A 17,188-nucleotide genomic window follows, 5' to 3' on the forward strand; every position below is an offset into this window, starting at 1 on the left:
TGGCACCTGACCGAGTTGGCGTGGCACGGGCGTGGCACCTGACCGAGTTGGCGTGGCACGTGCATGTCACCTGACCGAGTTGGCGTGGCACGTGCATGTCACCTGACCGAGTTGGCGTGGCACGGGCGTGGCACCTGACCGAGTTGGCGCAGCAGGGAGAGTGTCATTCCCTCCTGCCTATGTCAGCCAGAATGGGACGTGGATGCCGGGTCTGTTTTGTGTGTCTTTGTGGAAAGTTTCCTTTGCAGAGAAAAACTGGGGTGTCCGATTGCTGAACAAGAACTGAGAAGGTTTCAAAGGCACAGATTCACCAGATTCTTTTAATATTTCATGGAACACACACGCCTGGGCGAGGTGCTCAGAGCTGGGAAGTACAGAGCAGGTGTCTGATGACAGTGACTCGGTGTCCTGGGACTGCAGTAAACGCGGACGTGTCTGTGGGTGACCCACTAGTCACGCACGGCCACGGCCCTTCTCGCTGCAGATGGTGTGGGAGAGCGGCTGCGTGGTCATCGTCATGCTGACCCCCCTGTCAGAGAACGGTGTCCGGCAGTGCTGCCATTACTGGCCCGACGAAGGCTCCAACCTCTACCACGTCTACGAGGTACTGGGCCACAGCCCCTGAAGCCACGCTGTGCGGCCGGGTCCCTACAGGAGCTAGCTAGTGGGCCGGGTGTCCCCTGGGTCCTGTGGTCAGCACCCAGGCCTCTGACTGTCTACCCTGCTAGAATCCGGACCCTGGCGTCAGTGGCATGCTTCTCATGTTTAAAGTTTTATGAACCCAAATGCAGGCAGAAAGGACGAAATGACAGCCTCGCAGGTGGTCCGCTCAGGCAGGCCCTGAGAGGAGGCCAGGTAGGGGCTCAGTTTCTAGACAGAGCCTGCCCCTGCTCTCACTGTTTACTGACCCCACCTGCCACCCTGTGGATCTTTTTATTTGAGGGGAACCTGCTGGTGAGCATATCGCTCTTTCTGGATTTTCTATCTACATCCAAGATGAAGCTGGTAAACTTGGACAGTTAAATAAGAACCATCCTTTGGCTCTGCTTTGCATTAGAATTGGTCAGAATGCTCATGTCCCAAGGTGGGAACCACATTAGAAGCTTAAAGATCAATCCTGAGTCACATAGTCATGGACCCTGGGTCACCAATGGGCTTCCACCCAAGAAGGGCCAGCGCCCAGGCCATGGTGTGTCTGTGAGGCCTCCTGCTCCTCTTTCCACGTCCACGAAACGTAAGCTAGCGTGGAACCCACTGGTCTTTCTGTTCAAAAGTGGTTTTCCTCTCTGGTGATTTTTCTGGAAGGTTTATATGGCCTAAAATACAAAAGACAAAGACACTGGAATGGTTTTGGATTGTAAACCATCTTTCTAATTATTCGAGTATTATGACCCTATAGGACATTAAAAACGAACAAAAAAGTTACCTTTTGTACGAACCCTGTTAAACTGAGAAGGTGGGAGGGGCCTTTAAGCCAGCGGTCCACCCTTGTGCGATGTGAACCGTGTGGCCTTCGTGTCGCCGACGCCTGCCTGTCTGTCCCCTCTCCCCCTGTCCCCTCCCCAGGTGAACCTGGTCTCCGAGCACATCTGGTGTGAGGACTTCCTCGTGAGGAGCTTTTACCTGAAAAACCTTCAAACCAACGAGACGCGCACAGTGACCCAGTTCCACTTCCTGAGCTGGTATGACCAGGGAGTGCCGTCCTCCACGAGGTCCCTCCTGGATTTCCGCAGGTAGGACCAAGGGCGCGCCCGCAGGGTAGTGCGTTCAGTGCGACACAGACAGGAGGGGGCCGGTCCCCCGGGCCTGGGATGCCGCCCGCTGTGAGGGGGACCCTCTGTTTACATGTACAGATTATAAGTATGTTTTACAGAGGCAAGGGGACTGGAGAGGAGGGAAATTATAGTCACTACGTATGAATTACCGGAAGTTTTTTAGTTTTAAAGATGTTAAAACGAGGGGAGAATCGGTATCTTAGAACTGTAGAAAAATCGTCATTCTGGGTTTTTTTTCACTTACAGTTGCCGTTCAGTTTGATTTTATACTAGTTGCAGGTGTACACATCGTGGTTAGACGATTATATAATTTACAAATCAGCCCTCCCGATAAGTCTAGCACCCGCCTGGCACCATCCGCAGTTGCTGCAATATTATTGACTCTGTTCCCTGTGCTGGACTTCGTTCATTCTCTCTCTTTTTTTAGACACACTTTCTTTTTTAATTTTTGTGTTACTCCTTACCTGGGGAGACTTTTTCTGTTGCTTTTCAGAGAGAGAGGAAGGGAGAGAGAGAGAGGGGGAGAGGAACATGGATGTGAGAGAGACACCGATTGGTTGCCTCCCGCACGCACCCCAACCGGGGACGGGAGCGAACCTGCAACCCAGGTACCTGCCCTTGACTGGGAATCGAACCCGAGACCCTTGGTGTGCAGGCCGACACTCTAACCACTGAGCCACACTGGCCAGGGTGACATTTTTATTTTTTTTTTTTAAATAACTTTCCAAGTGACTCAGGGTCCTAGCCTATTTCACAGGATGTTGATGAATAACAACCAGATTTTTAGTTTAGATACTTGTCTGGTTAGATCTGATGAGGAGACTTGACGAGCAAGCAAAGGCCCAGATTCTAACGTGGACCATCTTGCCCGAGCGCCTGGGTCTAGTCAGCACATGACTATATGTATTTTTAGTGCAGTTTTGAAACTAACGGTCGAAAAACGTCCAGTCTCATGCTCACGCTCCAGTCACCCCGTGGGCCGTCTGGCTTTAAAGTGTGTGTATCGGGCCGTTGGGATGAACGCTAGACTGTGTCCATCTCGTGGGAAGATACTGACCATGCAAAAAAAAAAAAAAAAGCAAAATTTAAGACAAAAGTTCCTTGTGCATCAGATTCGATGACGAGAATTTAAATCACTAACTACAGAGAGTAAGGCTGAGCAGCATCGACCGCCGAGTCTAAGTTTTACAGAACCTCTTACACGCAGCCGCCGGGACCGGCCTAGTGAGGAGGTCAGATGACCGTCCGGAGCAGGCGTTCGAGGGCGTGGGCACAGGCACGTGACCCAGCGCCTCACACGGGCGGAGGGGCGGGCGGTGTCTGCGCAGCTCCCCAGCCTACGGGCTACACGTCCGGATTTCCTGATTCGCGTTTTAACAGATTCTCAGGTTCTGATGATACTGCTTCTCTCGCCTTTGAGTCCACTTTGAAAAACAAACGGATTTCCTCCCGTGAATAGCTCTTTGGACCTCATAGCCTGTGAAAGAGCCGCAGGGGAGGCATGCATCTGGTGTCACGGAGAGTGACCCGTCCCTCCCAGGTCCTCTCCGGAAGAGGCGGGGACGCGTCGAATCCCGGACGCACCCTGACGCCGTGGCTGTGCAGCGTTCCTTCCTGACCCCCTGCCGTCCCAGGCATTTCCTTAACACAGACTTATGTCTAAAGACCTGCTGTCCAGAAATCTTACCCAGGGGGTCTTCAAACACTGGACATTGCTGGCAGGTGGATGTAGCTACAGAGAAGGGAGCTCGCATCACCCTGGGTCTTCGTGCTCACCCGTGGTTGCTCCTATGTGCATATGGACACATTTCTATATCCATGTCCACATACGGAATTAACAACACACAGCCCACCGTCCGCACTTAGAATCCATCAGGAAGAAACGCTGAAAGATTGGATTCTCCAAATTCCCTTCCTCTAGCGTTAGGAGATCGGACTCGAGAAGGATTTTGTTACTTTGAAGGGAACACGAACCCCCAGGCCCAGTTTTGAAGTGTCATTAGGACGGAAAGCGTCCCCTGCCGGCCTCCTTGTCAGCGAGGTCCCGTTCCCGTAGGAACCCGACAACGGGTGTGAATGATCTCACTCTCGGGAAGGCGAGGCTGCTTCTGGGGACACTGGTCACTCTCACACGACGGAGGTGTCACCTTCCCATGAACACCTCCCGCCCGTGTGCGCGTCAGGCACCAAGATGTGTCGCTAAATAGCTCTGGAGCCCAGAGGGAGCCCATTTGCCCTTTAAAGAGAAGCTGCTCAGCCCAGGGACCGTTAGCACCGCACGCGAGGGCCTGGCTCTGAAAACCTCTCTCTGTCTCTCCGATCCGCTCACTTCTTCCTGTGTGCCATGGCGCTCGCTAACGCTGCTCACTCTAAAACTGGACAAACCCTTACTTTTGCCAGCTAATTAGCGGTGGCCGGTGTCATTTTTGTGACGTTGCAGCTAGTAATATGAGCCCAGTTGCATAGTCACAAAAGTGATCATTGGAAACTGTGACTTTACTGCAGGGGACAGTGTGGGGATCCCTTTCTGAGCCTCTAACGACCTCTGACCTTGCTTGCTGCTCCTTGCCGCCCAGTGACCCGAGGGTTGGTTTGTATCACTAACCCTTCTTCCTCCGCGAAGCCCTCCTGTGTCTCTCCGTGTGCGCGGCCTCTGCTTACTGACCGTTTGTTCTAATAGCGTAAACCGACACAGCCGCGCCTTGCTCGTCCTCACAAATAACCCGCCTCCATCTCGGGCCGACCGGATGAACGCTTCTGTTGACTGTGTGATGCCATTGCCTCTGTGTGTTGGTGTTTTACTCTGTAACAAACCGAGCACTCTGTAAATAAAATCCTAAACCGTAGCAGCACCTTGCATTTGCCCTGGTGTCTCCTGGCTCTTTGCAAATAGGTTTAGCGTGGGCCGGGGCTGGCGTGGATGGGCAAGGCAGGGATGGAGCAGCATGTTGAGCCGTGGCAGCCAGGGAGGCTATTCTTGCTGCATTTGCCAGACATACTGACCAGCCGTGAGGGACTGTGTCCCAACAATGCCCTACGTCCATGTTTTCTGAAACCACCAGTTTAAGGAAGGGCATCTGGTTATGTTTACTCCTTTTTTTAATGTTCATGTTTTGTGCTTGGTCCCATCAGAAAGAATGACCAAGACCTGGTGACTGGCCAGTATGTGAAAATGGAAAAGTTGAGTTTAGTCCTTGCAAATGAGGCTGGGCTGCTGAGCAGAAAGGTGGAGGTGCACAGCTGAGCCAGGTCACGTTGGAAGAGCCAGCAACCAGGAAATTTCCAGTAAAATCTTCTGTTTGAAAGTGACAGGCTTGTAGAAATAGTGCCGCCCTAGCTCTGGTCTGACCAGTGAGCCTGCTCGATCCTGCACACGCACACAAGCACAGTGTGTATGCACATGCACAAATGGACATGAGCATGGTGCACAAACATGCACACACGTGAATAAACATACACGTGAGCACAAATGCACAACATGCACACAAGCCCCGCACAAATATGTGCACATGTACAAACATGCACACATGTGTATGCATGCACATGCACAAACGCATGTACATAAACATGCACACATGTACCAGCACACGCACAAATGTGCACAGGACCATGGAGAGCGCATGTGTGCGCATATACACATGCATGTGCATAGACATGTACACAAATGCACACGTGCATACACACATGCGTCTGCATAAGCATGCACCGGCGCGTGTGTGCACAGGCATACACACTTGTGCACATGTGTGCAAGCATGCACGTGTACACAAACATGCACATGAGCGTGTGAGCGCATGTGCACAAATGCGCACGTGTGAGCACATGTGTGCACAAACATGCACACATTGCATGTGTGCGCGCGCACGCATGTGCTTATAGTCTGGCATCTGTTTTGTTGGAGATGATGCTCACGTTGCCCTTACATCCCGAGTCAAGAATGGGAGGTTTTAGGAGAAGTGAACGGATCTTTCTTCCAACCTGCTTTATTCTCAAAGGGCCAAGAGCCTTTAAGGCCTCCGGCTTACACGTGCCATGGATTTTAATGGGTTCACCTTGACTTCCCCACCGTTCCCCCCAGACATAAGGTTGCAGTGTACTCCAAAAGCAAGGAGGGCTCTGCAGGCATGCGGACGGGGCCACGGGGACACTGGGCAGCTTGTTCACCCACATTCCAGAGTCTCCTCATTTTTAATCCTCCTTTGGGTGGCCTGCAGGCTTTAAACGCTGCGTGTCTTCAGAGGTGAGCAGCCCGGTCCCAGAGGGGGCCTATGCGGGGCATGTGGCCTGTGCAGGGCACATCTTGTCTGTCCAGGGGCTGGGGCCTCACCTGAGAAACACCCCACCTGCTCACTCCATAGAAGAAGGAAAAAGCACTGATGCTCGGGCTGCACGATGTCATGTGGTTGAGCAGCCAGGCGGTTGAAATTTTTTTATTGATTTTAGAGAGAAAGGAAGGTAGAGGGAGAGAGAGAGAAACATTGATTGTTGCCTCCTGCACACCCCCTACTGGGGATGGAGCCTGCAATCAGGGCAAGTGCCCGACCAGGAATCAAACTGACGACCTTTCGGTGCACGGACGACACCCAATCGCACCGAGCAGACAAGCCTTTGCAAAGAAACGTGATACTTTCCCGTTTCTGGGCCGAGGGACAAGATCCTGGCCTGTTGTCCTTTTTCCCCTTTGGCCTCCCGTCTCCTGAGGCACATTTCAGACACCCCCTCACCCCTTTCCTTCCAATAGCCAGAGCGGCCTCTTCTGAATTCAGAACCATTTTGCTGAGAATTCTCATGTGATTCTTGCACAGGTTGACTTGTTTCACCGACATAGATTGTGGAGTTTGTACAGTGAATTTCAGATGAGCCTCTGTTTTGATGTAGTTACAAAATCTTAATTGATGCTTATGGTTGATTTTCACAAATTTTGACCTAAAATCTGCACAGTGAAGTTGTTTCTGAACATCCCCAAGTTTATAAAAACGGGAAGACTTGTCCTGAATACAATTGAGGTCTCGTATTTAGATAACCTCTGAAAACCCACATATCAGAAAGCATCTGCGTAAGGTACTGTTGGGAGAGAAAATAATAATATTGCATTCCAACATGATGTCTAGATTGTAAGAAACTATGAGCATATACTGTAAAACTCAAAAAATTCAGTAAAGAATCTGGACACTCATATCACAACCAAAAAAAAGTGAAATTAACTGTAGGAACAAGAGAAAGGGGCCTGGAGGCGAGTTGATGGCCCGTTGACCTAAGGCCTTGAGTTTACACCTGTGAAGGGAAAAGAGAAATTGTGAAAGTGCAAGAATTGTTTTTAAAGTTGTGCTTAACAACTGAATATTGAAAAGAAAGAGACACCTCTGAAAATGTGTGTGTAATCTTGATTTTCTTTGTCAAAACAGGCTGTCACCAAAGGATGTCCAAGCTACGGTGTATTTGCTTTGGTTTATTGGTGGTTTTGGATAACACGGCAGAGATGTTGTCGTGCGTAACCGTAATTTCTGTGTCTCTTTTTATTTCAGAAAAGTAAACAAGTGCTACAAAGGCCGCTCTTGTCCAATAATTGTCCACTGCAGGCAAGTACAACTTTTCACGTGGGTTAACGAGAGTTCGCTACCTCCAAAAACAATGCAATTAAAGACAGAAGTCGACCTTCCTAGTGGCTTCATAATCACACCAAACCAGTGCTTATAAAGGAGACCAAAGATATAAACTGAAATTTCCAGCCACTTAACTAAACAAAGTCCTGTATTTACCTCACGGTACCCGTGGCACCTGCACGTGGCCCATGTTCTTTCTGGCAAGCCGCTGTGCGGGGTACTCCAATCTGTCTCCACATGCTCGTGTCTGCCACCCTGGTTTTTCTTAAGCCCCCGTGGAGCCACCGCACAGACACTGGGAGGCGGTATTTTCAATCTGTTGAGCTGTCTCCGCCAAGGTTGGGACCCGGCGCAGATGGTGAGAAACACTCGGTCCGGTTGTGAGCAGGACAGGACCTGTGATTATACGAGGAGTGACCGCTTCTGCTCACTGTGTGCGTCTGGGCCTTTGGGTGGAAATACAAGGCTCGTGCCCTCATGGTGGCCACATTCAGGCCAGTGAGAACAGCCACGCACAGCAGACCCCCCGTGAGGCCTGAGAGCACCTGCCTTGGTGAAGAACCACATCCATTCCCTAGAGTGGCTGGTAGTTTCCTTTCTACCTGGGAGACATGTCTCCAAACGCCAAACACCAAGCCTGTCGACTCAGTCAAGAAGTGTGTGTCTGTGTGTGTGTCTCTGTGCATACCTGTGTCTGTGTGTGTGTGTGTCTCTGTGCATACCTGTGTCTCTGTGTGTGTGTGTGTGTGTGTCTGTATGTCTCTATGTATGTCTGTTTGTGAGTCTGTGTCTGTGTTTCTGTCTGTGTCTGTGTGGCTCTGTGAGTCTATGAGAAGAGGGAGAGAACAGAGACGGTTTGGTTTCTTGAGAGACTAGAACAGGCCATTTTTACCCACAAGTGCCCTGAGACAGGGAGCAGTTAGTTGGAAGGTTCTGTGGTAGATCTCGAAACACTCGTGTGAAGAGAAGTTTGCATAGACGAGAAGTCCCTGGCCCCTGGCCCCTGGTCCCACAGGAGGATCAGACAGAGGCCAGCTCTGCCGCGCCCCCAGCCACGCGGTACAGGTGGGGTGGGGGAGTATAGTGTGAACAATAGTCCTCCAGCAGCAACGTTTTCAACCATTTGTTTGAGAAAACATGTCAAAGCCAAACACAGTGAGTCTTGATGATAAAAGAACATCTACGGGCACACCAGCGACTCTCAGGATCACCAGCTGCCATTCTAACCCGACACTGAAAACGTGGTTTCTCCTTTAGCCACGTAATTCCTCAGGCCTTGCAATGGGAACATCCATTTTTTCCCGAAGTCACCATTGGTCTTACCAGGAGTATAAATGTAAACCCTCCGTTGGAAGCAGCTCACTGGTGGGAACACCTCTCGGGGACACGTCGTGTGGGGACAGAAATGGTCTTATAGGAAAGGGTGACGCTGGGCTTCCTGTCTCCAGAAAGGGAATCTCGTTTTCTCCACGTGCTGTTGTCGAGGCCCCATTCAGACATGTTCACCTGGCCCAGGTGGTAGACAGTCCGATGGCAGCGGGGGTGAGGAGATGAGAGGAAGTGCTGCCGGAGGGACCAGGGACATGTCTGCCCTCTGCCGAGAGCAGCGGGTCCTGTGTAGGTAGCGCCCCCCCCCCCCGCCCCGCCACTCATATGGACGCCCAGGCCCCACGTACCTGCCACAAGGTTATGGGCCTCACAGAGCACGGTGCAGACGCTGCGAACCGGACGCCCTCAACGCCGACGCAGCCAGAAGTCTCCCTGTTCACTCTCCTGTGGCAGCATCTACGTCTGTGGTCAGAGGGGATAGAGGAAGAAAGGGACAAACCTGCGCAGGCCCATTGGCCAAGCCCCACACTGCCGGGCTCAAGGCTTCCTGGTCCCTTCCTCCTCCTCCTCTTCCCCTTCCTCCCCCTCTTCCTCCACTTCTTCCTCCTCTGCTTTCTCTTCCTCCCCTCTTTCAGTTCCTCTTCCTCCTCCACTTCCTCCTCTACTTCCTCCTCTTCCACTTCCTCTTTCTCCCCTTTCAGTTCCTCTTCCTCCTCTACTTCCTCCTCTTCCACTTCCTCTTTCTCCCCTTTCAGTTCCTCTTCCTCCTCCACTTCCTCCTCCACTTCCTCCTCCTTTCCCTCCTCTACTTCCTCTTCCTCCTCCACTTCCTCTTCCTCCCTTCACTTCCTCCTCCACTTCCTCTTCCTCCCCCTTTCAGTTCCTCTTCCTCCTCCTCTTCCTCCTCCACTTCCTCCCTCCCCCTCCTCCACTTCCGCTTCCTCCTCTTCCTCCTCTTCCACTTCCTCCTCCTCTTCTACTTCCTCCACTTCCTCTTCCTCCTCTACTTTCTCTTCCTCCTCCACTTCCTCTTCCTCTACTTCTTCTCCTCCACTTCCTCCTCTTCCTGCTCTTCCTCTTCCTCCCCCTCTTTCAGTTCCTCTTCCTCCTCCTCTTCCTCCTCCACTTCCTCTTCCTCCTCCACTTCCTCTTCTTCCTCCTCCTCCTCCCCACTCCCACCCGTGATTCCCCCCGTTTCCCCTTTCTCTCACCCACAGCCGCGCTCCCCCGCGAGCCCCGAGACACAGAGGAAGTGCGCTGCCTTGGCCGGCTGCGTGGGGTGACCGAGGCCGGCCTGTTCTCACCTCTCTCCTTCTGTTGACAGCGACGGCGCAGGCAGGAGCGGCACCTACATCCTGATCGACATGGTTCTCAACAGGATGGCCAAAGGTGAGGCACGAGCGAGCTGCCGCTTTGTTGTGCGCGGAGCCTGGGATGGCGTTGCTATGGCAACCTGGAGCCGTGCTCACAGAGGCCTCGGAGAAATTAGCCGTTGTCCCTGTTCTGAGTGGTGTGAAAGCTGTTTGCAGCAAGCACGCCGGTTCCTGAGCTCCCTCCTTTGTTCCCGGCGTCCGTAGTGTGAGCGCCGGGCTTGGCGCACAGTGGCCGCTGGAGAAGCACTCGCCTGACACACTGTGCGATGTCGGGACCACAGACAGGAGGCCTTGGGTCTCTCGGCCCTAAAGCAGTCCAGAGCACCCCTAACGTGTGTTGCCTAAACCTTCCCTGTTATGAACTGTATTTGCAGGAACACTAGAGTCACCCAAGACCCCTGGTGGCAAGGTTGTCCCACTCAGCCACCTTATCTCCCATGAAGCTTTGCATACCTGTTTCCTTCTCAGCGAGGGCATGTGCCCTGCGTCTCTCCCAGTGTGCCCTGGACAAACAGTGGGTGTCTCCTTAGGGACCAGATTCATGGTACCAGTGGGAAAGGGGACTACTGGGCACGCCTCTCAGATGACCCCGTGCCTTTGCACAGAGACTCACGGGTCCTGTGGGGGAGGGAGGCTTGTCTAGATTCTCTGACCCAGCATTTCCCAAACGTATCTGGAAGACACTGTCATGACACGGTCAGCATCCCAGGCAACTTGGGAAAAAAACACTGAGATGGTGACACACTATGGTGTCTTTTTGCCTGTGAATAAACCATTCTTTCTCAACACGTGCACACACGCACACATGCACTCACACATGCACATGTATGTTCTGTTGAGCCTCCCGCCTCCCAGAACATTGTCTTTTGCCCAGATTCTAATGACAGAAATGAGTTTCTACACATTTTCACAGGAGCACCAGCAACTCTAAAATAGGCATTTTCCTTACTCCATTTTTTTCTGCCTTAAAAAAAAAATCTTTAGCCCAAAGATACAGATGCATGAAGATGAAATCATAGCCCATTTTCCACCTAAGACGGGAGAGCTTGAGTAGTTGCCCAGTACCCTACGACCTCTGCCCAGAGCTCTGCCCTCCCACTGGGGGGAATGGTAGGTTTACTTTGAGCCCTGAGTGAGCTTAGTGCTGGCGACCAGCAAACAAAGAAACAACCAGCACAGATGCATAAGCTCTGATCCTGCTTTTACCAGATTTTTTTATTTTAGATCATAAAAAATCCAACATTTTTAGTGGAAGGTTGGTTGTTCCCTGTCCACTGATGCCACCAAATCTCATCACACACATCTTTTCATCGGGAATTTGCAGAACTGGGACTCTGAGCTCTCAGTGGAAATCGTATTTCTTCCCTTACCATCCACCCTCCCTGCTCCGTCGCCTCACACAAGTATTTGCCTTCTGTTACACCAGCTACTTCCAAAGACAGTCAGCTGGTCTGTTGGAGATGCTGCCTGTTTGTCAGACAGGGGACATGGGAACCCGCTGGGCACACGGCCACGTCTGAGGGAAGGTGCCCACAGTGGGACTCGGCTGGCAGCATCTCAGTATTTGTGGGTCCGCCCTGGCGTTTACCCAGTGGGTGGGATAGAGCCTGTATTTTAGGGGCGCAGGTCTGCTGCACAGAGAAGCACCCTCAGGGCGGCTGACCATTGTCCTCACGGTGCTGGCTCAGGTCCCTGCACTGTCAGATTCCCCTGCACGTGTGGACTGCATGCACAGTGCCAGCCCAGCCATGCAGAACTGGCCTGAGAGGACAGTCCCCGGGCCTCTCCTGAGGTCCCTCACCCCCATTCTGTTCTTGACCTGCTCCCCTCAGCCCGGGGCCTGCAGTGTCAAATCCCCTGACCCGGGCAGCCCCGGTCTCAGGGGAGATCAAAGGGCAGAGCGGCCCCTCCGAGGAGAGGGGGCCTTTCCCAGGCCGCCACACTGAGCTGCCGCCAGGGGTTTTGTTCTGGCCCAGGCTCGGCTGGCCACTGCGGCCCGGCGCCTTTGTCTGGCCTGAGAAGCTGGGGGCCCTCCGAGGACCCCACGTTCATCCAGTGATCAAAGGCCCAACGCCCGGACACGAACCCTTTCTTCCCATTTCCTTTTCTGAAAAGGAATGAATTGCGTGCGGGCCAAAGAATGTCTTTGCAAAGCCTTCCTGCACCCAGCCCAGCTCAGGGCCCTGGTCCAGCGTTCAGAGTGTGCAGCTGGGCCAGCAGGCGGCCCCTCATTCACACAGCCCCCGGGGATTAAGGCCTCGAGCTCCTTTAGGGCCTTTGAGAAAAAAAGTCTAGTTTATTAGCAAGTGGGCGATGAGGGGGAAATAGGCTCACGGTCCAGTCTGGTCAGTCGCACGGGGCTGGTGGCAGGGAGATCGGCACCAACCTGGGAGCGTCTTCGGCACGTTTTTTTCATGGCTGCAAACACGCTTCTGGCTCGTCATTAATATTTTGCATCAGGATTAGTGTTTGGGTTGCATGCTCCTCTCTCATGGAAAGACTTAGCTACGTGAAGCAGTAATCTCTCTGCAGCAGGGAGGTTTCCAAGGTTGCGCTTTTTAGCTTTTTGTCAGTGGCATCTCTTTATGCAGAGTTTTCCTTTGTTGTTTCATCAGTTTGGGGTTTTTTAAGGAATGGATGGTGGAGCTTCCCAAATATCACGTTTGTGGGTCACCCCAGGTGGCACTGCCCTCCGCACACCCAGGGCCACCCACCCCACCGCCGCCATTGGTACCAGAAGCCAAAGTGCGCCTGGGGAGGCGTTTCTTTTGTTGGCAGGGCCCAGGGACGGTGATTTCACTTCAGGGTGTGAATCACCTGTGAATCGCCCAGCAGGTGTGCCCGGAGTTGCCTTTTAAGCTCAGGCTGCTGGAGGTGGTGCTGCCCTGGGGATGTGAGCAGGTGTGGGGGTGTGGGCGGCCTGGCCCTCTGTCCTGCTTCCCGGTCCCACCTCAGTGATCAGACCTGCTCTGGCCCAGCCCCACGGCCCCACGGCCCCACGGCCCCACGGCCCCACGGCCCGAGCATCTCCTGTATAAGACGTGCTAATAGGTCTGACGACTGTAGCTCCCTCGTGCAAGTGGACCATGCAGGACTCGTCCTAGGGGCCTGGCTTATTTCACTCAGCCTAATGTCCTCAAGGCCCGTCTGTGCTGCCGGAAGGGCCACGGACGGGTCCTCTTTAAGGAAGGTCAGATTCCGTTGTGTGGAGGGACCCGATGTTGTCCCCTCACCTGTCATGGACACCTGGGTGGCTTCCGCCTTTTGGCTGCGGTGAGCGTGGCTGAGCAAACCTCCCTAGGTTTCCGCTTGCGTTTCTTTCGGGGTCCACCCAGCCGTGGAATTACCGGGCTGTATACTAATTCCACGTTTTACTTTTTTTTTGTTGTTTGACCCAGATCCGGGTCAAACCTGCAACCCAGGTACGTGCCCTTGACCGAAAATCAAACCCGTGACCCTTCGGTGCTCGCGCCGATGCTCTAACCACTGAGCCACACTGGCCAGGGCCAGGCGTTAACTTTTAACGGCAGATCAGAGTATCGGATGGGGACCAGCTTTGCGGACTGAGAGATTACAGAGCAGACTCGCCCAGCAGCACCGCCCGTCACTGCGCCGGTACCTCGCGACTCACCGTCTCCTGTCCGTAACGGGGTCAGACGCCCCTCTTACTGCCGTGTGGCTCGGCGTTTACACCCAACACTCCTCCAGAGCTGCCCTGCTCAGGGCTGTAGCCACTACCACACGGGGCAACTGAAAAGAATGAAAATGTAAAAATCAGCTCCCGAGCCCCAGCCAGCGGTGCTCAGTGGTTCGAGCGTCGGCCCGCACACCAGAGGGTCCTGGGTTCGGTTCCCGGTCAAGGGCACGTACCTGGGCTGCAGGTTCGATCCCCAGCCCCGGTTGGGTGAGTGCGGGAGGCAACCGACATGTGTCTCTCCCACATCCATGTTCCTCTCCCTCCCCCTCCTTTCCACTCTCTCTATAATCAGTGGAAAAGTATCCTCAGGTGAGGGTCAAAAAGTAAGTAAGTAAATGTCAGTGCTAAAATGGAGGTGCTAATTTTTCATTTCTCTAGTTAAAAAAAAATCCTATGCCATCAAAATTAAAGCCCCTGTGCTACTTTCTGGGATTTAAAAGACTCTTTAAAATGCCTCAAAACACGAATTTATCACCTGGTGGCGATGGGCTGCCGTTGGTAAGTTTCGACAGAGGCTTCAGATACCATTGCTCAGCCCAGGTTCCCGGATTCCCAGGTACAGAAGCCCGGGCCTTGCCTTCCTGCGTGAATGTGGGGCCTGCTGGGGGACCAGCACCAGCACCAGCACCTTAAAGTGGCCTCTTAGCCCGAAGGGGACCCGATGGCACAGGAGAGAGGCAGCTCGGGGATTGTCTTGTGTCTGAATTCGGCCCCATTTGTTTCTTGCAGGCGCTAAAGAGATCGATATCGCTGCCACCCTGGAGCACTTGAGGGACCAGAGGCCAGGCATGGTCCAGACAAAGGTACTGCCCCTATCCTGGGACGGGTAGGACGAGCCGGGCCCCCTGGGGCTGTCTCCCCCACCCGGGAACTGTGCGGCACGGCCCGTCTCGCCGGCTCCCTGCCCTGCCGGCAGCTTCTCTGTGCCAGACGTGAGGCTAACACCACCAGAAACCCCAGGAGTGGCAGGGTCCTCTCCTGTCCACAGAAATCCCCCCGCCCCGCCTGTCCTTTTCTGAACAGTGTCCTTCTGCCACCCTAAGCCGGTGTGGCTCAGTGGTTAGAGCGTTGGCCTGCGCACTGAAGGGCCCTGGGTTCGATTCCAGCCAAGGGCACGTACCTGGGTTGCAGGTTCCGTCCCCGGCCCCGGTCAGGGTGCTTGCAGGAGGCAACCAGTCGATGTGTGTGTGTCTCTCTCTCCCTTCCACTCTCTCTGAAAAGCAATGGGAAAGAAAACTTCAAGTGATGATCTTGGCCGGTGTAGCTCAGTGGTTAGAGCATCGGCCTGTGGACTGAAGGGTCCCGGGTTTGATTCCTGCAAAGGGCACCTCAGTTGCAGGCTCCATCCCCGGCCCCAGTTGGGGAGCACGCGGGAGGCAACCAGTCCATGTGTCTGTCTCACGTGGATGTTTCTCTCTCTCCCCCCTTCCACTCTTTCTGAAAAGCAGTGGAAAAAATACCCTTGGTGAGGATTTGAAAAAAAAAAAAAACCTAAAAAACAAACAGAAAAACATTTCCCCCTGCCCACGTCACTCACGCCTCCCTCTCTTGTCCCCGCAGGAGCAGTTTGAGTTTGCGCTGACGGCCGTGGCCGAGGAGGTGAATGCCATCCTCAAGGCCCTCCCCCAGTGAGCGGAGCCCCGGGCGGCCTCGAACCTCGTGGGGAGACATGATACCGATTACGTGTCTTCAGTGTAACTGCTTAGTAATAGGTCCCGAAACCCCCATAGTCACTACAGCTTAGCAGTTAAAATGTGTATTTTTGCTCAATCAAATAATAATGAGAGGGTTATGGGAATGTCCAGTTCCGGGGGGGCGACCAGTCCATCCATTTTCACTGTCTTAAAAAGAATTCAGTTTTTCCTTAAAGCTCAACTCGCATTCTCAACTGCCAACACTATTGTGTTACAACTGCGTGGCTCACGCATCCGTGTGGTCCTGGGAGTCGGCCTGTGACCTGAAACTCCTGGGGTCGGATCAGCCACGGGGAGGGGCCCAGGGGAGGCCGCCAGGCGTAGAAACACATTTGCCATTTGTCTTAGGACGACTCGTCCCAGGGAGAAACCACCGGCTTAGCTGGGAGTCAGATGGACAGAAGCAGCTTTGGGACCAATAATGAAATCGTGGCAGCACCTCCATTCTGCTCCTATGGGGGCTGCTGACACCCTCCCCCAAGCACTGCTCACCGCCCAGCACCCTCCACACACACCCCAGGATGGGCATCCTGGGGGGGCACATGCTTTCCCACCCTGGGGGGGGTGGCCAGCCACCTCAGGCGATGGTGAGAGGTCACCTTGGCGAGGTTGCAGGTGAGCCCCAACCTTGGGACAGATTTTTAACTGTAGAAGCGGATTTGCACGTTGTAGAAACAGATGAAAGTTTTCCTGCAGGAAAACAGAAATCAGGGGAACCAGTCCGGGCGTGGCACGCTCTGCGAGGCTCCCCGAGAGCTCACGTTCCCGACATGTGCCTGTGGCCCGTCTCAGGCCTCCTGGGCCCTGCTGGCATCCCGAGAAGACCACGGGTGCTTCACCCACTCCTAGGAAAGGGAAACGCAGGGACGCCCATGATTTTTCTTCAGCTAAGTGGGGTCATAGCAACTGGGGGAGAAGTGGGAATGCAGAGACGGCCCCGGGCCTCCTCGTGGGGTGTCAGACCCGGTCACTCAGGTCGGCCACCCGTCTGACGTCACGTGGACATGAGCAGCTAGAGGTGGTTCCGATTTGTCAAAATGACCTGCGAGCGTCAGACTGACCACCCCACACCCTGGAAAGAGAAGAATTTGTCTCATTAAACTCAGAAAGATCCCGCCTAAGAAGGGGGCTCCGTGCGCTGCGGGTGTCATTTGGGGTTGGGCCCAAAGGGACAGCGCTGGCCCCTCTCCCCCCTGCGCACCCTTCTCTCCATGCTGAATAGATGCGACACCCCCAAAGCGGGCAGGCTGAGGAAGGTGACCTGCTGAAGGGGGGAAAGATGCCAAAACACTGTCTGTGTCTTAAACGACATCCTGTGTGCTGTAAAATCCCTGTCATTTCCCCAAAGCTGTTTCTCTTTATCTGCAAATCTAAATAATTAATAGAAGCTAATTTATCTGAATATAGGAAGCATATACCAGCTTGTAATTTCTAACCTCTTATGTTGCAAAGGAAACCCTGCGGTGTGAGGTATATAAATATATTTAATTCTGCCAGATTAAAGTTCCAATTTCACATCTGAATGGTCTTCATTTGGGGATGAGAGCGCGGCTCCTCCCACCCGTCTGCGTCCTGGGCTGGGCTTCCGGCCGCGGAAACATCCCGTGTCCGAGTGTCCGGGGGCCTGGGCAGGGGTCCTTCCTCCCTCGGTCGTCCCACCAGAACAGGGCCGGCCCAGGGAGCCAGGGGACGGGCCACCGACACGCCTCCAGCTCAC

At 53.6% G+C, this 17,188-nt stretch overlaps 1 protein-coding gene across 1 annotated transcript in view; it reads left to right on the forward strand.

Moving 5' to 3' along the window:
- Positions 1-15,409, forward strand: part of PTPRN2 (protein tyrosine phosphatase receptor type N2) — a 248,121-nt gene extending 232,712 nt beyond the window's left edge. Inside the window, exons 17-22 of the mRNA XM_087821303.1 lie at positions 485-604; positions 1,567-1,733; positions 7,301-7,354; positions 10,032-10,096; positions 14,507-14,580; positions 15,338-15,409. Of these exons, the coding sequence (XP_087677429.1) occupies positions 485-604; positions 1,567-1,733; positions 7,301-7,354; positions 10,032-10,096; positions 14,507-14,580; positions 15,338-15,409 (552 nt within the window). The remainder of the gene's footprint in view (positions 1-484; positions 605-1,566; positions 1,734-7,300; positions 7,355-10,031; positions 10,097-14,506; positions 14,581-15,337) is intronic.
- Positions 15,410-17,188: the final 1,779 nt, after the last annotated feature.

Source organism: Miniopterus natalensis, chromosome 10, assembly GCF_054644295.1.
Source record: "Miniopterus natalensis isolate mMinNat1 chromosome 10, mMinNat1.hap1, whole genome shotgun sequence".
NCBI lineage: Eukaryota > Metazoa > Chordata > Mammalia > Chiroptera > Miniopteridae > Miniopterus > Miniopterus natalensis.